We start from the raw sequence: 24,858 nt of genomic DNA, 5'->3' as shown, positions 1-24,858 counted from the left end.
TTTAAAATAGGACCTTCCTGACCTCATTTCAAAATGAGGACAACTGATGGCCCCAGAAAAATAAATTGAGTCCAATATTTGCAATTTCTAGTTGTATACACACATTTTACTTACATGCCCTGGCAATGGCAAACCAGAACTACAATTCAACAATGAATTCCATTTTTCCTGGTCCACCTGTGACCTGGTTTTCCCTCACACCAAGCCAGTGCCAGGCAGTGGTTCCAGAGGCAATTTACAGAATGAAGTTTTTAAACACACAAAAGCTTTACACAGCAAAGCACCCTTGAGATGTTTTCAATTTCCCTCTGCTTTGTATTTCAAAAATAGAACAATGCATTGAACAAGGATTTTGTGGCTGGAGAAGTTCCTAAGGAGCTTTCCTTGGGAAGTGTTTCAAATACCTCTGATCTTTACTAACTGAAAGGAAGGGACAATAAAAACAATAATAAATTAAGAAAGAATTCAAGAGCAAAGCGAAGATGGAGAGAAGCCTTGTGAACAGCCACACTCCCTTCAAAATAAATCCATTTCTTATCATTTGCACAGGTAGGAGGAGGCAGGTGGGAATCCCTGGTTCTCTTTTGCCACTGTCAGCTCAGCCAAGCCAACAAATAGAGTAAAAAAAAGAAATAAAGACCTCAAACTCTGCATTTCCAAAGCCACAGCACTGGGAGAGCATGGGATGGGGAACTGGCACCCCTTCCAGCAGCACACGGACTGGGAATTCTGCAGAACACACCTGCCTAATTCCCCACTTGAGTCAACTTCCTATTTCAGAGGCAAAGCACTGGCTCTCAGCTAAGTGCACTTTAATGAGGTGTTATGGTTCAATGTGCAACTTTTTCCAACTCCCTTGCCATCTACTGGATACATACTTCTTCAAGAAACACAGAGACTAAAAAAAAAGCTGTACTTTCAACTCCCAGTTATTGAGAGCAGCAGCTTCTAAAAGCCTGCTTCAGAAAGAAATTGCAACTGAAAGGAAGGAAACCCTTTAAAGCAAAGTAGAATGCACTGAGGTTACACAGGGAAGGCACTGGAGCAGGAAACAAAAACTCTGACAAAAACACCTGGAGAGAGGAATTCTGCAGCTGGACAGGAGGCAGCAGGGCTGGGCTCCCATCCCACAGCCCTGGCTGAGGGGAACATTCCCAGTGACACCTGACAGCTCAGCTCACATCTCCTTTCTGCTTCCCAGGAGGAAGGGATGGCAGGAGGGCTCCTGCTCTGCAGAGGGACAGGCACAGCCATCCCCCTGGGAGCCAAGCCTCCCTCCCAGCCAGCAGCTGGGCTGCTCAATGCATTTCATAAACACTGCCAGCATTTCTGGAGTGTCTGACTGTGAGCCCATGGATAAAATTATAGAGTGTTAGGTCACAGGAGAACATTTTTTATCAAGACACAGCAATGTGCATTTTTCCATAGCATCCATAAAACTTTCCCTGACCTATTTTCACGGAGTTTTCTCTTCTGATCCAAGACTTCCTGGGAACTATTAGCTATATTTACAGTAATCAGAGAGGCCCCAGTCAGGAGGTTGGGTTCCTTCGAGTTACTCACTCCCTACACACAGGGAAAGTGATCCCATCCCAAGAGCCTGGCAAATAAAATCAAGTGGTCCACCAAGGGCAGCTCCATTTGATGTGAGCAGGAAGAACACACCAGGCTCTGCCCACAGGGGCAATGCTGTGAAACACTCCAGCAATAAATGGAGCACAGTATTAAAGAGAAGGAGCCTTCCTCCAACAGAACTGCTTGATTAAAGCAAACCACTGTTGTGTTTTGTTTGGTGGATTCTGCTCTGGGCCCAGACTGCACAGGCCCATGGCTCACTAACTCCCTGGAATTCTGCAGAGCTGCTGCTGCCAAGAATGACAGAGGGGAGAAGGCAGAGGAAATTATAGGCTTTGGATGCAGAGAGAGAATTTGACAGAGTTCCATGGCTAAGATGTGCAGCCACAAAATAAAAAAGCTGGCAAAAAGTCAAAAAGACTCAGAGCTGCCATAAATGGAATTTTTTGCAAACTGGGTGAAGAGACACAATCCAGGTTGAGAGGTTCAAAAAGGCTCCTTTTTGTTCAGGCACTGCCAGAGCTGTGCAGTGTTACATGGCCTCTGTGTCACAGCCACAGGGATTTCTGCACACCTTCCCCTTCCCAAACTCAGTCAAATGCCAGGGAAACTAAAACCAAGCAGCCCCAGAGCCAAGGGTGCCCAAAATGCAAAGGGAAAATATCTCCCCAAAGGTTCAGGAGTGAGTACTCAAAGCAGAGGAATAAGGACCTTTGTTGATGAGGAAAGGTGTGGAATTTCCTTGTAAGAAAAGGTATGAATTATTTCCAGGCTGACAGTTTTACATAGCACACAAATAAACCCTGACTAAAAGCAATATTTGCAAGATTAATATTGATCTAATGCTAGGAAAACAGAAAAGAGGATTTATTTCTAGGTATGCCTTCCAAAGTAAAGCTGAGAACTGAATGGTAAATTCTGCATTTTTTTGATACTGAAGAGAAGCAAAATGCAGTGACCAGGGACAGGTCACACAGAGGTGGTGACAGCAGGACTGCCCCTGGTCTGGGACACCCAGCAAGGATGAGAACCTGAACCTGGACCAGTCTGGGGGAGGTTTGTGGATGTGCCCTTCCAACAGGGACTGGAACCTTTGGCTGAAGGAAGGCCATGTCAAAGCACTCACATAAAAGGATGGGATTAGAGACATGACACTAGAACCCTCAGTGAGAAAGTCCTCTCAAAATTATTCCCTCAGATGTTCTGTTTTGGGGTGCAATTTGGATCAAACAGGAAATTAAGAGCAATTAAGTGGTGCCTAGAACAGCAGCTGGTCAGAGAGAGCATGGTCTGAACTATTACATAGGTAACTTTTAAAAGACAAACAGCAATTTTTTCACTCTGAAGCTCTGCCAAGTTAGGGGTGGAGCACCCCAATTCATCCCAGAGAGATGTTGAGTCTGGAGAAAAATCACGTTGTGGAGTTGAATCTTTCACTGGTATTCAGCAGACCCAGGAAGCAGACCATGAATTCCTGGGTGAGTCAGCTCCCCATGCTGGGTTTTACCCACAGCTGCCTGCCCTGGGCTTCCAGGATCCTGCAGAGCTGCTCTTCCAGGCAAACAACTCCCAGTGCCCTGCGTGTGCCCTGGAGCTGCCAGCCCCAGCCCCAGGGGAGGCAGCAGCAGAATTCCTTCCTCAGAGGTGTCAGCTCCAGCAGCTCCCCTGGACACGTGCCCTGTGCTCTCAGCAGGAGCAGAGGTGGATTTCTCTCTGGAATTAACTGCTTAAGCCCTTCAGAACTTCTTAAGAACACAGGAGGGTGGGAAGAGGATCCTCTTGGAACAACTGATTTCTTCAGCAAAACATGTGATTCTTAAACTGTCTTAATGTTTTGTAATTGAAAAGGCAAAAAAATCTCACACGACTATTAGTGGACTTCAAACTAAGAAGAAAATTCAGTTTATGCAGAGAAGTCCATTTAAATTTCTCAGCATTTACCATTCAGCCTCTGTTTTTCTACATGGAGGGAAACACAAAATGGTGAAGAGCATTTCCCTGTTAGGGAAAGGGCTCAAAGGCATTTCCAAGCTTCAGAAGTTTGAAAGTTTGAATTTATCCAACAAAAATTAAAAAGATAAGTTGCATCACACTTTGCAGACTGTCTGTGCAAAGCAGAGGAAAACCAAGGACATTTTTCATAAGGCCACTGCTGACAGGTAAGGTGAAGATAAATAAAGAGAGCCAAAGCACTGAAACAAACCCAGATTACACAGAGCTGAATGCAGGAGCTCCAAAACCCTGATCTTTAACTGGAGTTACTTTTTCAACAGCATCCACTGTTGGATTCAGCACTGACCTTTGTTGGAAAGGGGAATTTGGAGGGTTCAGTTTTGCAGGGGGTGTGGATGGCAGTCAGTGGAGGAGGCCAGGAGTGGGTCATCTCCTAAAAAACAACATAAACAAAAGTTATTAACAAAATAAATCAGATTTCAACTTGCAATCTGGATTCTCTCAATTTTCAGTTCACTGTTCACCCTTCACTAAGCTTTATATTCAAACCTTAATTTCCCAAATGTGCAACAAAGATTTTGCATGTAAACCTGAATGTTAAATTGCTACCCAGGAGAAGAGAGAGTTATGACATAATAGCAAGCAGCAAGGCATAAATCAATCAGCTGGGCTGGCCTGAAGATAAACTGCAGTGCAAGTCAGAGTGTGAGGGAAGAAGAATCCTAGGAAAGGGAAGCCTGGAGAGTTTGAGGAAATGGGGGGAATCAAATGCCTGCAGCTGGAAAGTGCCTCCTGTTCTCCCACAGCATCCCCAAGGCCCCTGGAGGACTGAAGGTCACAGGAAATAATAAGCCATGGAAATGCTCCAGAGGCACCTGATGATCCTTTTGTGAGAGCAGCCATGGGACAGGGCACCACAGGAGGGGAAAAAGGACTCAGGAAAATAACCCAGGTATGAGAGAGGGAAAGTGCTGCCATGGGGCAGAAAAGCATTTCATCTAAAATACCAGGATTAAAACCTGTAATCGGGTGGAAGAAATGCAGTTCTGGTTGTCAGGGAGGAGGAATGCAGTGAGGATCTCCAGGAGATGATGTGCACACCACAACAGCCAGTGGCCAGCTCTGCTCCCAGTTTGGCCCAGTGCCCCTGAGCTGGAGGAGCACCAGGAGAGCCCTCCTGTGCCAAGCTGTACCAGGAGAGCTCTCCTGTGCCAAGCTGTACCACGAGAGCCCTCCTGTGCCAAGCTGTACCAGGACAGGCTGTGACACTGCAGAGTCCTTCCCCTCCTTGGGAATGGCTGTACTTTCAACAAAGCAGGGAACAAGAACACCAAGAACTTACTTTGAGGATTTCATCCACGCAGCTCACCTCACCAGAAGCTGATGCCTACAAATCAAAACTCAAAATTAACATCTCTCAAATTTTCCAGGGACTAGAAACAGTTAAAAACAAACTTCAATCCTTATTGTGACTCATATGGACTCTACATAGACACAAACAGCCCTTGCTAACTCTTTTCATCAATTTTAACATCAGATAGATCCATGTTTTTATGGCATGAGTCACAGTTATGAAAAGCAAATACATGACATCCATAAAACTGTGATAATAATCTCTCACTTTTCACTTGACAGTTGAAGTGATCACAGGCAGGCAGTGATATTAAAAACTTGTAGAGAGGGGAAAGAGAATCACAGCTTTCAGTAATTTCCTGGAAGCAGCCCCAGGATAATATCTGAATTCAAGTGCAGGACTGTGAATGCACAGGAATGACAAACTGCATTCCCAACTAAAACACTCATCACACAGAGATCCCAGAAACAGCAATAATTACCAAACTATGAATCCTCTGCATCCCTGGCTGCCACAAGCAGAAAGAAGCAAAGCTATTTAAGGATTCACTGCATCAGCACTGATGTGGCAGGTCTTCACAAACAAAGTAATTTCTCATTTCCTTACCTGGGTGCTGGATCTTACTTTGCTATCTGTTGCAATCCCAGGAACAAGGGCTTTTCTCTGGCTACCATGATTCCAGCAGTTAGACAGGAGATGAAATGAGACTTTATCACTAGCAAAGGCACTCTCCCAGTAAGTGAGCTGGAGTCAGAGTCTGTGTCCTAATGATTTGGGAATTACCAAACTCCTCCAAGTTGTTAACTCAATAGCGTTTTATATCCAGCACAACTGATAAAAGTTCTGCACCCTGTTCAATTTTGTGTGAAGGTATAATAATCACATCTAGTAATTGCTACTCACTTCAAAAGAAAATCTGATACAGGTGTATTGTATCAACAACTCTAAGTCAATTCAGCTCCCAGGAACAACAATGTATTTACCCAGCTTGTCAAAATATTTGTGGATATCCTACAATTTCTCTAACTCCAGACTAGAGAAATACTCTGTGAAAATTGGCCTCTTGGGGTTAAGTAAGCCTTTCTGAATGTCTCAGCCTTTATTTAATAAAAAACCCACTATCCACGCTGAAGAAGCAGAAGACAAAACGCTCCCCCACTGAAAACACAGCTTAGGTGAAAGTGCTTTGAGTAACAAAAACACAATGTTTACTAAAAACTCCATTCGGGTTAGGCAAATTGGGATTTTGGAGACGCTGGAAAATCCCAGCCCAGGTGGATTTACATTTCAGAAGGCAGGACACAGCCAGCAACTTACATCCAGCGGCTGAGAAGGAATCTTCAGCTTGGTCAGGTGCGCCTTGCTGCTGGGCTTCAGCTCGTTGACGCCGCTGCCGTGGCTCTGGCCGCCGTAGTGTTCCGAGGATAGCTTTGGTTCCATGGACTCCTGCCCATCCATCGGCCTGACGTAGGCAGTGGGTTTCTGTAACATCGAACTGGACTTGGACATCAGCGAGGGGGGGAAGGACTGGTTCGAGTGCTGCCCGCTGGCGAACGAGGGCACGCGGGAGGGAGAGTCCCAGCTGGGCTCGGGGTCCCGGGGCGACTTGGAGCGCTGATGGTCCTTGCCGTGGTGCTCGCTGCCGTGGGCTCTGGAGTGGCCGGAGGTCAGCGAGGACACGGCCGGCGGCTTCCCGGGGCTGCCGGAGCGGCCCTTGGAGTGCTCCGAGCCGTGCTGGCCCTTCTTGCGGCCGGCTCCGCCGTACGAGTCGCGCTCGTGCCGGCTCCCCGCGCCGGCCGCGCCGCCCCCCGAGCGCTGCCCGTGGCCCCCCAGCCCCTGGGAGCGTTTCTGGGACTGGGCCGAGGTGCTGGGGGCCGGCCCCACCGGGGTCCATTTGCTGCTCTGGTGAGAGCCCGCGCCGTGCCGCTGCTCGCCGAAGAAGCCGGGCGCGGGTTTGTCATCGGGCGCCGCGGGAACCGAGGGCTTGGGGATGGCGACGATCTTCTGGAGCGGCCGGTCCCCGATGAGATCCGTCATCTCATCATAGTTACCGAGCATGCTCTGGATGCGGCTCGACAGCTTGTCCTCCTTGCTGGTCTGGGACGACAAGGCACCAAAATCGGGATTTAGAACCGATCGCGACCTCACAGGAGGTGAAACGATCTGACGGCTACAGCACTCGACCTGAACTTCAGCTAGAGTACACCTCTTTCTTTGCCAGTTTCCTGTTCTGAATTTTAGTTCTTAAAACAGCAATTTGACTCCTTAAAACGTATTAAAAGTATGTAACAATACATGTTTAACTCCCTAAAACGTACTAAAAATTCAGCAGCGGGGAGAGCTGAACCAGCAATAATCAAATAGTGCACTGCTGAGCTGGATGCCAGGTCCAAAGCTGCAGATGCCTCCTGTCACCTTACAGACTGTAATTCCTGTAATACAGAATGCATCAGTCCTAAAAGGTTTTAATTAACAGTAAAATAAAATCAACTTAACCTCACCCCCGTAAGTCATTTTTAATTGGTATTTATATTGGCACGATGTTTGTTGCACACAGTTAAAAGGGTTCTTTGTTCTATAACCATTTTGTTTTCCAAATCTGGGATCCTGGATCATTCCCCCATGCATCCCAACCAGCTCCAGTTAACTTCACACATGTGGAATTTGGTTATCAAGCACAGGAACAAAAAAACCATCAGATATTTCTCAACTTTCCTCCTGCAGGAAGAGAGTTTTCAGTCATGTTTTACTTCTAGCAAACCAGCTGAAATTGCAGCAAGGGAAGGGTTTGCTTTCAAAGTGAGTCTTGAACTACGTAATTAACCTATTAAATAATATTTTATTAGTTATTCCAGAATTAGGTTATTTTTTCCAGTACTGTTCAGCAAAGCAACCTGGAAGGAAACCCAGCACAGGCTGAAAGCTGTGTAGGACCACAGATAGAATCAGCTTCTTCAAAACAAACTAAAACATCAGATACAAACTACTGGAGCACTAATTAAAGCTGATAATTCATATCAAACATAGTCATATCAAATATTTAAATTAACATTTTAAAGCTCCTATTTAAACATTCTCTTCCTGAACTTATCCAGGTCTGGATTACGTTGATGAAAGGTTAGAAAGTTTAGCAACAGGTAGAGCACCCCAAAAATGGCAATTTGGCATCACACAATGGACAGTTTAATTGTTTTGAGTCACTGTATAGAAAGTGAAGGAAATAAAAATTGTGATGGTTTTATTTTCCTTTTTCTCACTCCCTATAATGGCTCCTCCCCTTCCCAAGCATTATAAATCTGCCAGAGGAGCTGTGACTGTCCAGCTTTACTTCAAAGCCCTGCTTAAACACCTGGCTGCCCAAAGAGCTTTCAATCTAACAAGAATGCAGACAAAAATCAAATATGAATAACAGGATTTCTGTCACAAAGCCTGCATTCTTCTGAGGTGCAGGAACTCACCACTTTGTAGGGTTCAGCAAAGAGAGGAGAGTTGGGTGGGAAGGCTTCGTCACCCTGCTGAATTTCTTGATTTCGCCTTTCCCTTTCTTTCATTCGCAGCACATTCCGGTCTTCACGGTTCATGTTGCTACGAGCAAAAACATCAGAGCTGATCACACAGGGAAGCAGGAGGGATGTGAGGGCCCAGGGGAGGGATGAGAGTGCCCAAAGGAGGGATCTAAGTGTCCCCAAGCAGCCTTGGCCACGGAATGATCTCTGTTAAGAAGCCACTGAGGGCCACAATTCCTCAGAACTGCCCAATTTCAGCCCCCTCCTAAGGGCTGTAACCCCCAACCCACAGCTGGTTTCTAACAGGGAAACTTTATGCAGCAATAAAAAAAATAAAATGGAAAAAAAAATCCTACCAGGTCCTCAGCCAAGTAGCTATTTCAAACCACTTCACCCGCTCGAATCATCTCGGCTCCAGCCCACGCCAAACATCTCCCATTCATTTCTAAAATACCTTTTCTCCCCCACATCCCCCAGATGTTCTGCCAGCCCCCCCACGAATCAGTGCCTGACTTCTCCGGTAGATTAGGGTTATTTTTGGTGCTGACATACCTTTTTTTGGCACCCATTCTCCAACATATTCTAACCTCAAGCTTTGATGTGGTTTCCAGGTCTCTCTCCCTCCCTGATTCCCAAAGGCACTTCAACTCAAAGCAGTAATTGCAGGGAAGTTCTGGCAATAATGCACCTTTTGCCTTGGACCATATCCTCCTACTGCAAAAATGCAGATTAAAAACCTGCCAATCCCCCTTCTCAACAAACTTTCCTTTGCAGTTTGGTCTTGCTCCTTGTGTTAACAGAAACACATCAAATTCTTGCAAAACACACACAAAAGCTGGAAAAGATTCCCTCTGAGTTTGACACAGCATTGGGACATAAAGGAGTAAACAAAACGAGATGATAAGTTCCAGTAACTCCTTTAACATCAAAGCCCAGAATGGTTTGGGTTGGGAGGGACCTCAAAGCCCACCCAGTGCCACCCCTGCCATGGCAGGGACACCTCCCACTGTCCCAGGGACACCTTCCACTGTCCCAGGTGCTCCCAGCCCTGTCCAGCCTGGCCTTGGCACTGCCAGGGATCAGGGACAGCCACAATATCTGCTGCACTCTGCATCAAGGGATTTAGAAATGTTCTTTCCTGATCTGCACAAAGTACAGTAGGTGCATCTGGAAAAGAAAGCGATGTTCCATCACATAATTTGCAGTCTAAAATGAAAATGTTGGCTGCTTAGAAAATCATTATTTCATGTCTTTGGACAGCTGATTATTAAAAATAATAAATGACTTGCTAGAGCATGTCTCTGAAACTGTGCAAACCCAGCTATTGCATTCTCAACAAGAAAACTTCAACCCATCAGTCAGCTTTTAAAACATCAGTCTTCTCACCTCAGTAACATTTTTGCCTCTTACATTTCTTCCCCATTTGGCTTCACGTTACTCTGAAAGCAGTGAAATCTCAGAGGCTGCCCAAAGCAGACCAAACCCAGGCTGTAAGCTGAGATCTTTGATGCTTTCTAAGGCACCAGGTTTGTTTTATTTCCCTGCCTTGCACACAAGGTACAAGCACTGGCATCGCCCAACTCTGATACCAAACCCATGAATACAACTTACATTTTACATGAAAAATCACTTTTTTCTCCAGTTCTCCTGTAACCTGCTGAACTCATGCAACCACAGGTGGCCACCAGGGCTGAGAGAGGGACCTGGCACTGGAATGTGGCCAGCAAACTCCTGGGGTCACTCTGGCACTGATGACAAACTTGTTTTAGAAGTCTGAGGCTTGAAAAGCTCATTCTTGAGACTGTAGCCCAATTTGTTACATATGTAGGATTTCAACACAGATAAATATCAGATTTAATTATAGACACTGATCAGTTAAAGCCAACTGGAACAGTTTGAGTCCATGGCATTTAGTATTAAAGGCAAATTTTGAGGCAGGGAATAGGAATGCTCTGGCTCTGGGTGGTTCATTCCCACCAATACACTAAGATCAGGAATTACATACAGCCATATATCCAGAATATTATAATCTTAACAAAGAATTTTATATCTGTTTTCCAAATAGAGGGTTAAATATTTACAAAGACCTTCATTATTTTTTACAGAGATAAGCATCACCTTTTAAAACTGCATCAACATTTCCTGTAACTCTCAGAGCTGAAGAAAAACCCATCAATTTGTACCAACACTGTCACCAAAAGCAACATTACAACAAAGATTCACTCGAGGTGTGAGCTGGTGCAAACCCAGAGCTGATCTGGCTGTACCTGCCCAGGTCAATGTAAAATTAGTCATCAGAAAGACACCAGTTAATGACACTTCTAACCACCCCTCCCCAGCCTTTTGTAACAAGTAAAGGATAAACACCCTCATGGGGAGTCACCTTGACTGTATGGGGATTTAGTTAGCTTTCTTTAACTCTTTTACATTTTTTATTAGAGCAAATAGTTTGACTGTGATACAAGTTAGACTTGTTGGTATCTAATCATCCAATCTCCACACAGAGCTATTTTAAGTGCCTATAATGTGTACCAGGCCATTAAAATCACACCAGCATGAAATGTGGAAATAGAGGAAGTTCGTGGGGCTTCCTTAGCTCTGTACTTCAGACAGCTTCCCACTCAAACCCACATTTCCACAGCCACGAGCCCGCAGAAGGGAAATGTTCCCATGCTCAGGAAAAGCAAGGAGAGGTGTTTTGAAAGGCAGATGACCAAGCCTGTCTGCTGATCAGCACTGCTGGCATTTAGCTCCAGCAGGCAGGAAACTGCAGTTCAGTTTTCAGACCACCTGAAGTCGTAACAAACCTTTAATATCCACTAAAATGCACTGCTCTCACCACTCCTACCCCATCCTCTGGGAACAAGGACAGCACCTCTGCTCCTCCCTGCATGGGCCTGGAAGTGGAAGATGAAGAACTTGCTGCCTTGTACCCGGTGCTACCAAGATAATCTTGCTAAAATTCCCCTTTCCCAGGTGGCCTGAGCTAAACAGTGAAGGAGGAGCAGAGCCAGGATGAGAGAGCCAGAACAATGTCCCTGCAGCAAGGGCCAAAGTCATCTTAGTTTCCACATCTGGGAAAAGAGAAGTTCAGAATTTTTGAAAAAAATCAGAGAACAGCCCTCAAGCACAGCAGAGTATTTCCATTTTTAGGAAGTTGAACTCCACATGGTTTGAGTCACTCCTCCTGCAGTGTGTCCCACTGTACTTGGAACAGTCCCTGTGTCTGAGACATCCCTGCACAACCAACCCTTCACATCTCATGCCTCTGCTCCAGCTCAACAGGAAGAGCTGAAAGCGAGCAGGAAACCCAGCAGGGAATTCCCAGAAACTCCTGACCCAGCCTCCCCTGCGTGTATTCCTGGAGCACCATTCCAGGCTGCTCCAGGCACACCGAGCACATCAACACCAGCCCCACCACACCCCCAGACCAGACACAGCTTTCCTTTCTCCTTCCAGCCTCTTCCTAAATCCCATCTGGTATTTCTGCTCATCCCTAACCCAACAAGGGCATGCCTTTGGCTTGAGAGACCATCACCTCGGGTGTGTAACCTGCGCAATGCAATGGCAGTGTTGGTGCTGCCTTCTCCTCCCCTCCCTCAGCTCGGGGCAGGGGGCACATCCCAGCTCTGGGGCTTTTGGAGCACAACTCCAGCCTAAAGATAAACCCCAACCAGCACTCCCACGCTGCCTGAGATTTCCTGGCAGAGCTGTTAAAGGAAAGAAGACCTTGGCCAAACCCTTCTCACCCCCCTGAACCACACCAGGCACCCAAGTCCTCAGCTCCAGCTCAGCACCAGCAGCATCTCCTCATCCTCCCAGACTCCGTGAGGCAAAACCATCAAAGGCAGGGCTGCCCAGGGAACGCTGCACAGGCAGCCCAGGCAAGGGGACCCGACCCCAGCACGCCCCAGCCAGCCAGCAGCACACCTCCGAAGCCTGCCGCGACACCTCCGCTTCCTGCAAGACACCCTCGTTTAACTCCAGCTTCCTCAGTCTCAATTGGCTTCGTGAGCAAGAGGAATCAAACAGTTAATTGGTTAATTGGCTGCGATGAAACCCCAATTTTGTTTGACAACTTTTGGCGAAGGATGTGAAGGATAAACAGGCTGAGAGGGAACGTGCAGGATCCCAGCTCCGTGTGGGGCACACCCAGCTGCGGGGGCACACCCAGCTCCCATGATTTCATCCTTTTTTCTTAAAAGGAAGGGGAAAAAGAGCTGGAGAGCCTGCCTGTAACAAGGAATGATGTTTTCAGAAGGCATTTCAGAATACCTGAAGCTGCCTTAATGGTGCATCCAAAGATGTCTGTTGATTATTTTAAATATTCTTTTTACCACGGGCAAAGGGCATCTCAGGAGCTGGCACAGGACACTTCTCCCAGCTCGTGTATCAAGTAGGGCATCACCACAAATCCTGCCCTGAAATCATGTCCATCAGCCTAAAACGCTGCTCTGTCAGCTTTTAATAAAACACACTCCCAGAGGAGCTGTTTAAAAAGGGAGATATTGAAAAATAACTGTCCTGCAACAACAAAATTAACACGAAAACACTGACACACGAAGAGGAACATGCCTTGGTGTCACCAAGAGCTACTTATAGAAGTGTACATAAAATCTTAACTTCCACGTTCTATGTGATGGTGAAGAAGAAAAACACAGAAAAAATTATAACATTTCCCAGTAAAACAATACAGCTTTGCCCAAAAAAGCACAAACAGGATGATCATCCAGGACAGGTTTAGAGGATAACTGTGATGGTGCAAATACAGAAGCAGCAGAGTCACCTTCAGAGTTTTATAACTGAAATAAGGAATGCAATTAAAAACAAGAGTTTACACAGAATTCGAGCAGTTTTTGAATGTGTCCAGAGAAAAACCCAAAAGCATGAAGTTTTCTGTTTCTGCCCCTCACCTTCTGACACAAAGGCTCCATGCCAAGGGAGGGGATTTGCTTTGGGATGGCTCCTGGTGCACTTGGGACTTGCTCTGCCAAAGGAAAGGCTGTGATACCTCCAGGACCCCAAAATTCTATCCCAGGAGCTCGGGATCACAGGGGCTGACTGCACAGGTGAATGCAGGAAACCACAGCCACCATCCTGCTCAGCTATTTTGATGAGAATGAACTTTTCCACAGCTCCACTTCCCTCTTTCCAAGGTTTCATTTGAGCTCTTGGGATTACAGTTCAAATACAATTGCACTGGTAATATGATACAAATATAAATCAGATTCACCACTAACTGAAACAAAACGTTTCTCATTCCTACAATACAAACACAAACCTTCTCTCCCACCCTTCACATCAGGAGTTCCTGCTGCACATTCAACAGGGAGAACATAAAGTGCCCCAAGAGCTGTCTGGGAACACCTTTGTGCATACTGAGGATGGAAGAGCTTTAAATAAAAATAACAAAAAAGTGAGTTGGCCCAGGTCTGGTTAATGTTTGACAAGAACTCCCAGGGAGGGCAGAGCCAGCAGTTTGCTGCAGGCACTTCTCCTTCCCACTCAGCTCTGGAGCACCCAGAAATCCCCACCAAGCACGATGTGCCTGGACTTGTGCTGCTCCCCAGACAAAGCAGCACAAATCCTTCACCACCGTTAGCTGAGAGAATTCCACAGCACCTTCTGTGGGAGCACTGCCTTCATTCCAGCGCCTCAGACAAGTGATGGTGCAAGTAATTACATCCTGCTTTTGAGTTTTAGCTGCCAGAGTCCCCTTCATCCCCCAAATATCAGGTTACCTGAGGATCAGTCAGCATCTTCCACCTGAGAAGCCAACACACAGCGATGGTGGATAAAAGAATTACAGTGATCATTTGTAACTCAACACTAACCACTGGAAAAGGACTTGGGGATCCTTTAGAAAGAGGCTCTGTAAGTGTAATATTTCATTTAACAAGTCCAGATGAGAACTGGGTGCATCATTCATCATACATGAGATTCAGCACACGGAAGCAAGGGAGAAATGGAGTTTGGGTTGGAAGAGACTTTAAAAATCATCCAGGTCCACACCTCCAGCCAAGGTAAGGTAAAAGAACTAAGGCAAAAGTGAGCCCCCAGCAACTGGATTTTATAAGCCAAGTCACAGAGGACATTTCTAAATTCAGCACTTGCAGTGCAGCTCATTTAAAACAATTTTTAAGTCCATTTTAAAATCATACTACTAAAACACCTTAAAATTGTTTATATCCGAGAATTTGCAAGACTGGTTTGATGTAATTCACTCAAGGGACCTTAAAAATGCACAACCACACATCTTAATGTCTCATTTTTGTGCAGAAGTACTACCCAGGAGGGAACACGTCTGGTCCCCCCTCCCTGATGAACACAGAAATTAATTCCCAACTCTTTTCCTTCACAGGGAGCAGAGCTGCTCAAAGGACATCAGTGCCTCCTTTCTGTCCTGTCTCTTCAGGAAGGGGAGAGGAACAGGAAAGCCCAGCAAGTGAGAGCACAGAGCCCTGCTGCCTCCCCCTCTCTGCATGGCCAGGAGCAGAGGGAGGGTCACTGCCCCAGCCACTGTCCCTTGTCCCCAGGCTCCATCCTGGGAGACACCCCAGATCCCACAGGCCACCCTGACTCAGAGAGGAACCTCGGGGACTGACACCCTGAGACCACAAAGCCACTAAAATTGTCATTTTCTGCCCCCAGCCCAAGGCCAGGTCAGGATTGCAGGTCAGAAAAGGCAGGGGAACCTCAATGAACTGCAGCCACAAGAACCAGCCCCAGCCAGGAGAGGGAAGTGAAGCTGCTGCTCAGCAAAGCTGAATTTCAACTTTGCCTTCCTGAGCCTCTGCACCTCTGTCTGCTCATCCTGCAATATCTGCTCTGAGGAACAGGGGGCTTTCCTAAGCAGGCAGTGGAATTCCTTACCCTGAGGTGCCACAGCTGAGGAGATCACCTCACCAGCAGTGCACACTGACCTCCAGCTCAGCCATCCACCAGGAGCACTCTTTTCTTTCTCAGTTAAATCTCTCCCCAGCCAACTTCAGCCCAATTCCACCTCCCACTCAACCAAGGACATCCTCCCCATCTTTTCCACTCTCCATCGCTGGGAGAGTCTTTAATTCCCCCAGTGCAAAGATGGACCATCACAAATTCAGCATTTTTACATGCAATCCTTTCATGTCCACACAGGCTAACCAAAGCATATTCTAACACAGTTTCCCAACAAATTTCTGCCCTTTAATTGGGCAGAAACTTAATAACCCAATTCCTGTGCCTACATGCTCATCTGCTTAAACTTTGAAGCCAAGACAATTGGCATTTAGATTTTATTAAGCAATAGTTATTCAGACATCTAACATTAATCTGGCTATTATCATTCTGACTTCCTCCCAATAATTTACTTTCATAAAAGACATCATTACATTTGAGTGCTATGAACTCTGTGGCAGTAGAATTAGGAAAGTATTCACTTGACAGAAATTCTCAGATAAATCTGCTCTGTGTAAGATTTGAAACAGCAGACAAGAATTTAATGAGGTGCCATCTAAACCAGGAGTGAAAAGGCAAAAGGGAAAAATCATATTCAAGGTTCACATCCTTCTCCCACCTCAACCAGAGAAAAAGAAAGGAGAGAGAATTTTATCAGACACTTTACCCTGGTTTAACTGTCACTTCCTCCAGCCTTGCTGTAAGATCATGTCTGCACTGTCTCACAAGACATTTATCTTGGACTTCCCATGGTGACCAAGGTTCACCCACTGTGCTGCATCCCCCACTCAGCTGAACACCAGGGTTTGAGATAATAATTCTGCAACGTGCTTGTGAGGGATGGAGGAAGAGCAGGAGGATGCTGGGGAGCAGCTCAGCAGGGCAACCAGAATTAAAATCTGCATTGTTCCATGATTTAACTGTCCCCAGAACCATGGGAAACCACTCGGGGTGAGCCCAGAACAACTGAGAGGGAAATGTGTGTCCAGGCTGCTCCCAGCACAACTGCAGGGGAAGGCCCACAACCACCGGGGTGCATCCAGGTCAGCAGCAATGCATTTGCTGCATTATCATCAACTCATTATTACCAGTACCTTCCCAAAAGTGGTGGCTTGAACTCTCACAGGGCAGTGCTCCCCACGGGCAGCAGCTCGAGGATTGCTTTACAGATTTCACAGAATCCACAGTTCTGAGTGCCAGAGAAGAGAGAACACAAGTTTTCCCTCCCAGTTTCCAGCCCTAACTCGTATCCAAAGGGTTCACCAAACTCAGCATCATTTCCTACTTGTCTAAAATCTGCTGTCAGAACACGAGTGCTTTGAGACCTGGGATGCTTCCTGCTGCCTTCAAACTTTCTTTTTAAATTTCAACATGCTGAAGATGAGAGCACAGTAGTTTAAATGTGAGAGCACACAGTTTTAACGAGTAGTTAAAACTCTGGAAAAACCTAAGGAAGAGGAGCACTTAAAATTTGCAGGCAGAGCAAAAAAATTTGGAAGGGCCCAGAAGTATCTACAGAGGGAAGCTGAAATGCAGCAGGAAAGCCACAGCTTTGATGTGCTGTGCTTCCAAACAAACACTGCTTAAAACGTTGGAAAGTTTTCACTTTTCATCCTGCCTACTAAATGCCACCTGTACTTTATAATCCCCCTGAGCAGATTCAGAAAAACATTCACATTTCTGCCCCCACTGAGTAACAGGGCATTTAGTGAGGTATATTTTACCTCAAGAAAACAACTGATAAATGTTAATTTAGCTGTACAAACTCTTTTAATATAAATGACATCATATTTTCCCGAATGATGACATATTATTTTCCCAAAATAATGATGTTTGGGTTTTTTTCCCCCAAAGTTCTTACAACTTTTTGCACTTTTCTGGATGTGGTCCTGAACCAAAAGACAATAAACTACAAAATACAGAATTCTACCAACACATTTCACTTCCAGCCAGGGAGACTCGGTGAGTTTTGCCACCAGAAAGAGAAATTCAGCTTTTTGTGGCACCAAGTTAAAGACAAACACAAGAACCACTGCAAAAGCTGAGTCAAAATTCAGTTGGGTTTCAAAACCCTTCATGCAAGAGGCCACTTCACACTGAGCTGGGTCAGAGATGGAGCCTGGAAATGTCTCTGGAAGAGCCAAAACTGCCTCAAGTGCCACAGAAATTCCATGGTGGGAACTGCTGCAGCTCCAGGCTGTGCTGGGCAAACCAGCTGCAGCTCAGCAGGCACCAGCACTGATGGAACCCCCAGCCAGGGGCTCAATTAATGGAATTCTTCTAAGCACAAGTTCAAATTACATTTTTTTTAAGGTATGATTCACTATTCATAGTGAGAGTCACAAATAATTTTTAAAAAATTGAATAATGCATTGGAATAAATTGTATAGCAAGGAATCAGCCCATTAGAGCAGCTAATGAGATCCAAATCTCATACTGTAAATAGCAATGAAGATTAAACCACACCCATTTCTGAGCTTCAAGTCTGTCAGCAAACCATGACTGGATGGATTTAAACCTTCCTCTGAATAAAGAAGAAAAAACAAACAAAAACATTTCTGAATGCCAATTCAACATGGACCTAGCTTCACGTGGCCAGGAGATAATGCAACTTTTTCCACTAAAAAAAAAGAGAAAGCTGAAGAAAAAAAACGGAAGAAAAAACCTGAAGAAAGTAGATTTTTAGGAGGTTATTAGTGATTAACAAATTTAAGCTGAAGACTACTTGTTAAAACACTCCTATTAAAACATATTTCTGGTAATTATTGGCTAAGAATGTGTCACAGTGCAAAGTCCTTACTTGTGTTTTTTGCTCATTAAATATAATTAGTGGCACTCTTTCAGCAAGAGCAATTGCTCCAGGAAAAACCTTTTCACCCTTTATCTTTTAGAGGCTGCTTTACACCAAACACCACTTTCCACCATGGCAAATCAATGCTACAATATGATGCTAATTTAACCTATCAGCATCAGAAGGCTAAATTAAATCTAAATGAATTGTTTTTAAAAGAAATTAATTAACTAGAAATCCCAAACTTCAGCAGGCAATTTAAACCAATATTCCATGTGGCCACAGTGCTTTTCAGCCCCAGCCAGGGGGATTCCAGCAGCTCCACACCAGTAAGAGTCAGAGGTGAACTGGAAGGCTCAATGGGAAATGTCAAACAAACACAGCACCTCACTCCAAAACATAAAAACCTCCTCAAAACACACAAACAAACTCTCAGGAAGCTCTGTTCCGCAGAGGACAACTCAGAACATAAAAAAAAAACCCATGAGAAAGGAAAAATATCGGTACAGGAATCCATTTAACCTCCTCTTGGCCAATCTTTGTGCTTCAAGGCCTCCTGAAGTTACAAAAATACGGTAATATTAGGAGATCTTTGTAAAACCAAGCATTTTTCACGCAGCAATTCCCATTAGGTTCATTTTATTTATGCCAAAGCACAGGACAACTTGCTGAAGTTACAACATGTTCCTTTAAGTTCTTCAACCTGTTTCCCATATTCAATTTTCTGAAATTTCCATCCTAATGTTTTCAAGTCTGGATTTTGACCAAACAATTTTAAAATTATCTTTAAACAAGGAAATGCTTATGTTAATTGTAACACAACACTGGAAAGTTACACTGGCAGATCTCTCAAATTATCGTTTTTTTCCACAGAAACTCTGGTTATTCCTCTGCCCACGAAATGCACGACACCACACAAACCGAATTCCCATTTTGATGTAGCTTTTTTTTTGGTTTGCTGTTCCCCTTCCCTACGGGAAAAACAGAATTATAGAATTGTTTAGGCTGGAAAAGCCCTCCAGGTTCCTCGAGTCCAACCATTCCCGCTGTCCCCCAAGTGCCACCTGCAGATTTAAAGCCACCAGGGGTGGGACCCAGCCCTGCCCTGGGCAGCCTCTGGGAGGCTGGACAGCCCTTTCCATGGAGGAATTTTCCCAAGATCCAGGCTGAAGCTCTCCTGGCACAGCTTGAGGCTGTTTTCCCCTGTCCTGTGCCTTTGGGATTTCCTGAACATTTCCTCCTCCCCGAGTTCCTCTGCAGCCCAGGCACACAAAGGGAGCTGGGGACTCTGATCTCTTCATCCTCCTCGCTTTAATGATTTGTGCACATCAAAGCCTGATTAAAACCATTTAAGCACTTCCATCACTGAAATCTCTTTAACGTCTTTTGGAAATTAAATTAAAAGCAGAAACAAAAAATCTCTTTGAATGCACGAAGCTGGACAATTATGGTCAGGTTTGAGCTTTTATAGCCATGTCAGCAGGAATGGGGAAACACATGGGAGTACACAGTTTTGGAAACCTAATTTATATAAAAATATAGCAGACAACCAATATAAATATCCAGTACTCATTTAAAATCAGACACCTTCAACAGGATCACAGCAAGGAAAGTGAACATTAGGAATTTCAAAGGAAAATGAAGTGAAAAACTGAATGACTGTTCAATGGCATGAAATTTCCACAGGAACCAACTGTTGAGGGAAATATCTACTCTGGAACAATTTACCTCTGTGAAATCTTAGAATCCCAGCTAAGGACAAGTGGAAACAGTTCCCTCTGTCTCAGGAGTTTAACTTGTCACTGATCACAAACACTGTTTTCCCAGTGTCTGGTTCTGCAAATTAAACATCCTTTATTTTTCTTTTTAAACTGGAAAATGCCTGTCATTCAAGTGAAGTATGACCCAACTGCAGCGAGGCACCAAGGCCTGCCCCCACTTCCAGGAGATGACAAAGTGACACCAAAACCTGGCTGCCCTCTCATTTTACCACCAAAGGTTACAGAGCCAGAAAAGCTCGAAGGTTTGGGATCTGCTTTGCTTTGGGAGCTTTTCTGGCATTCCCAACCCTCAGGAAGCTGCAGGAGGAGCACAACCACCCCAGGGCTGGTTTCTGCCCCTCCTCGAGGAACACACCGAGCTGAAGGGAAGTTTCTAACCCAAAGGACAAACAGCTTAAAGCTGCATCATGTGGGAATATCAACCCTTCAGAAATGGAAGGGGAGCACACCATCATCCTGCCTCTGCTCTGCTAGCTCTTCGTGTTCCCAGTGTAGTACTGGGAACAGTGAGAAACTGCTGTGGGGCTGCAGGGGAGCACACCTAGCCACAGGGAGAGACATGGAATGATAGAACAGCCTCTCCTGGAAAACATCATCACTACAGGACTACACATTAGTAAATGTACACTCTACTTGTTTAATTATAAAACATGAAAGCAGCACGTTCAAGTCATTTATCAATAAATGTGACATGAATAAAAACTAAGATGAACTGTAAAAAAAAAAAAAAGGGCAGTAAAAGGGGGCTGTGAGCTGCCTCATGAGGTGTTGTTTTCCATAAAAAGATGAGCAGGAAGATTTCTCTTAATGAGCTGTTAACAGAAGAAAATTAGTTCAAGACTTCAGGGCAAGAACTTCCTTATTCCAGGTTTGTACAGCATGGAGTATAAGGAGATTTTTCTTCCTGCTGGTACCTGGTGCTACTGGCAGTTCATAACCCAGGTTTTACAATCATCAGCAGGAATTAATGACCCAAGAAAGGACAAGAGACAAGACAACCCGAGGAAAACTCCAAGCACCGTGGAGAAAAGACAGAGTGAGGGAAAAGGGGGTATGAAACACAGAGCTGAAGAAAGCAACTCAGGAAGCAGCAAAAGGCTGAGAGCCTGGGGAGGTGGCAGACCCCAGAGGAGACAGCTCCCAGCTCCAGGGAACAGGGAATTGTGGCTGGCCCAGCCCCAGGGAGCCGTGCCACGCCGAGCTCTGAGCACAGCTCACCCCAGAGAGCACCAGCCCTGCTCCACGCTGCAAAGGGTTCACCCAGCTGGCACCTAGTGCAAGCAGCTCCAAAGAGAATCAAGCGGATTCCTGCAGGAGAGAGGCACAGGGAGAGCAGCCCAGCTGCAGCGCTCGGGGCTGGCTGCGCTCAGGGTGACTCGGTGACAGGAAGGAGCACTGGATTTCCCAAGCAGTGACAGCAGCCCTGTCATTTCACAAGCTGCAGAGCATCTCCTTAGTCATTAGTGACTGCAGAGAAGGGACCATCCTGCCACAGAAGAGTAACTGCCACACAAGTTCTTTCGTCTTGACTTTTGCAATTCTATGAACTTGATTGCTTATTTTCTTAGTTTAACACAGTTAGCAAGATATTTTACAGACATCTAACCCTGCTCTAGCTAAATGTAATCTGTTAAAGTTTCTTGACTCGTTTCCAGACACTCCCTCTTCATCCTACAGCCTCTCCATCTCTCCACAGCTCGGGGTGTTCTGTTCTCCCAGTTCAGAGGTGACACCAACCTCATTTTGGTTTTGGCACGTACTCTGAGGTAGAGATTGAAGGTGAAGGAGGACACAGGGGGTCTTGGTGGGAGGAGACCTCAAAGCCCACCAAGTGCCACCCCTGCCAGGGCAGGGACACCTCCCACATTTGCCAGGCTGCTCCCAGCCCTGTCCAGCCTGGCCTTGGGCACTGCCAGGGATCCAGGGGCAGCCACAGCTGTGCCAGGGCCTGCCCACCTTCACAAGGAGGGATTCCTCCTGTGGATCTAATCCAAACTGAAGTTCAGGTATCTAATCTCAAACTCAGTTATTTCTGAGCCTCTGCTGAAGATAACTGTGACATAGTAACGAGAGAAAGGAAATAGGCCTGTACAGCAAACCACAGGTGAGTAACAAACTGAAATTATGTGGCCAAGAACAATTATTGCCACAGAAAAGAAACCTCAGTCACCAAAAACTCCAGACTATTCCTACATCCTCACACAGGGGGACTCCAAACACGACTCTGCAACTCATACTCCTCCCAGCTCAGCACACACGTTGCTGTGGCCTCTTGGAAGCTGCTCGAGCTCTCTCCACGTGCCCAAATCTGCCCATGGCAGAGGTGCTGCTTTCCTGGCTCAGCCCTCAAGACTCAACTCTCAGTACTTCCTCCCTCAACACTGCAAATTTCTGATGATCTGGAGCAAAGAGTAAGAGCAGCGATGATGACAGCAGCCCCAGACCGAGAGGATGAGCAGGAAGGGAAGGGAGGGAGGCATCAGAGCAGTCACCAGCAGCTTTGGCACCTGTGCCAAGCGCTGGAAACGCAGCGAGGGACACGATGACAGCAGTTCCACCATCACCTGGTCACAGAGTCCCTGCTGCCAGGCAGAAGATGCCAGGGCTGTCTCAGGCAGTAAGGTCACGCATGTCCTTAGTCACATCCGACACGGGAGCACCCACGCTGGAAAACACCGGGGCAGCACGCACCTGCCAGCAGCCACAGGAGCGAGTGGTGGCAAATGCCACCCTGTCATGGGCCAGCTGCAGCCTCAGGACACATTTCTGCTGCAGCTCTTTATCCACAAGGCCCCCAAGAAGCAAACTCCATGGTTTGTGCAGACAGAAACGTGGCATCTTCTCATTAAAGAACTGGGTCGTAAGCGTGCAAAAGCATCTGCACATTCCAGCTTCCTAAAAAAACATCCCAGACATGCAAGCCATATTTCACTGGGGTTTTATCGTGGATTATCAAGCCCAGGTCACTAGAACTGGCAAGAATGCTAAACACATAAATATGAATTATTTTTCTGGGTTGCTGTGTGGCTTCTCACACAAAAGCTGACCCAGGGGCTCAGCCTCACTCGCTCAATGTTTGAGACAAGGAGAAAAGTCATAAAACAAGAACTGCAGAGATGTTTAGAGGAAATATCAGGGACCTGAGACAGATTTTGAGCAGAGTTGAAACCTACTCTTTTCCCTCATTGCTGTTAAAGTGTACTGGAGTCCTGGGGGCACTTTTGGGTGCCACAATACAAAAAAATAAAAAGCTGATCCAAAGAAGGGACACAGGGATGGGGAAGGGTGTGGAAGGACCAAGAAGGAGCTGCTGAGGGCACTGGGATTGCTCTGCTGGAGAAGAGGAGCCCGAGGTTAGAGCTCATTGAGGCTACAGCTCCAATCTCTGCTCCTGTGGCAGGAACAGGGCCCAGGGAAGGGCTGGAGCTGGGCCAGGGCAGGGTCAGGGTGGATTTTGGGAAAGGTTCTTCCCCCAGAGGTGCTGGGCACTGCCCAGGCTCCCCAGGGATGGGCACAGCCTGAGGCTGCCAGAGCTCCAGGAGGGTTTGGGCAGAGCTCCAGGGATCCCAGGGTGGGATTTTGGGGCTGTGCAGGGCCAGCAGCTGAGCTGGATGATCCTGTGGGTCCCTTCCAGCTCAGGATATTCCAGGCTTGTCTCATTCCTGAACACAGGAGAGTCTGCTCTCACACAGAGCTGCAAACACCCCGTGCAGGAGGCAGCAAATGCCAAAAATCAACATTGACACGTTAATAAAGCCAAGGTATTAATACTGCCAAAAGATAAATTTTCCCTTTTGCTCCTGACCAACAAGACCTGCCCCAGTCCCAGTCCAACCACTGAGTAACTCCAGTGTGACACTGGGACTGTCCCACACCTGGAGGCTGGCAGTTTAATCACGTTCCCCTCATTAGAGGAGCCATGAAATGACCCATCAGGTGCACAACCACTCCTGCAAAGCACTCCCCCAGACCCTGTTTTGCAATGACCCCCCCAGGCTGCAAATCCCCATTCGCCAGGGACCCGAGAGAAGAATTCAGCAGTTCTAAAGGAACGCCAGGAACCAGAAATACACCTGAGAGTTCAGCAGCTGGAAGGGAGCCCAGGTGACAAACAAACACACCGAGCTGAGCAGAAGCAGCTCAGGGACACAGGGGCACGGCTGTGAACACGGGGACGTTTAAAACCACCGGCATTGCTGAGAAAATGATCAAACAAGGCTGTGATGAGGTGAGAGGTGAGCCGGGGGCACAGCAGGCCCCACGGCCGCCCCTTCTCGGGCTCCTTCTGCACAGCGCAGCACCTCCCAGGCTGCGAGCGAGCTTTGGCACGCAGCTCCCCCCAAAATCCAGCGCAACACCCGCCCGAGTCCAGAACAGAAGCACGGACCCGGCAGGGAGCGCAGGTACCGGGCTACACACCGCAACGCTCGCTCGCTTTGTTTCGCTCATTGCAAAAGGAAAAAAGGGAAAAGCTCCGCGCGGGACTGCTGAGCGAGGGCTCCTTCTCCACGGCACCGGCCAGGAGCCTTTACATAACAGCCGCCTCTGGGCCGGGCTGTGTCCGAAGGCCGGCTCTGCCTCCCCGGCCCTTGGGCAGCACCTGCCCGAAGCCGGTTCCGCCGGCGAGCCCCGCCCGGGCCCCCCGAGCCCCCCGGCCCGTCCCGGAGCGGCTCCGGCCCCGAGCCCGTGCGGAGAGCGAAGGGGAAGGAACAAAGCCCTGACGTCAATTACCGGACCAGGATTAAATCCATCCCCGGGCCGGGCAGCGCAGCGGCCCCGCCGGCCCCGAGCCCGGTGCCGGTGCCGGTGCGAGCCCGGGCCGTGCCCCCGGGAGCGACCCCCGCCCTCCGCACGCTGTCACCGCGGGGCGCGACGCGGCCGAACCCGCGCTTCCCGCCGGGAGATGCGCCCGCAGCGGCCGATGCCGCCCGCGGGGGGGCCGGGATGTCCCGGGATGTCCCG

At 47.1% G+C, this 24,858-nt stretch overlaps 1 protein-coding gene across 4 annotated transcripts in view; it reads right to left on the bottom strand.

Annotated features, from left to right (window-relative positions):
- AFF4 (AF4/FMR2 family member 4) overlaps window positions 1–24,690 on the bottom strand; it is a 52,799-nt gene extending 28,109 nt beyond the window's left edge. For all 4 annotated transcript variants that reach the window (XR_005952150.1, XR_005952149.1, XR_005952151.1 and 1 more), the window contains exons 1-5: window positions 24,628–24,690; window positions 8,341–8,467; window positions 6,200–6,979; window positions 4,871–4,915; window positions 3,875–3,961 (exon numbers count right to left, since the gene is read on the bottom strand). Coding sequence is in view for 1 of the 4 variants with exons in the window: in XM_041397993.1 (XP_041253927.1) it covers window positions 3,875–3,961; window positions 4,871–4,915; window positions 6,200–6,979; window positions 8,341–8,467; window positions 24,628–24,647 (1,059 nt within the window). In the remaining 3 variants the exon portion in view is untranslated. The remainder of the gene's footprint in view (window positions 1–3,874; window positions 3,962–4,870; window positions 4,916–6,199; window positions 6,980–8,340; window positions 8,468–24,627) is intronic.
- Between the last annotated feature and the right edge of the window lie 168 nt (window positions 24,691–24,858).

The sequence above is a fragment of the Onychostruthus taczanowskii genome, unplaced genomic scaffold (assembly GCF_017590055.1).
Source record: "Onychostruthus taczanowskii isolate IOZ18803 unplaced genomic scaffold, ASM1759005v1 scaffold14, whole genome shotgun sequence".
NCBI classification, from domain to species: Eukaryota; Metazoa; Chordata; class Aves; order Passeriformes; family Passeridae; genus Onychostruthus; species Onychostruthus taczanowskii.
Note: the sequence above shows the minus strand (reverse complement) of the source record. Positions and strands in the feature narration are given on the sequence as shown.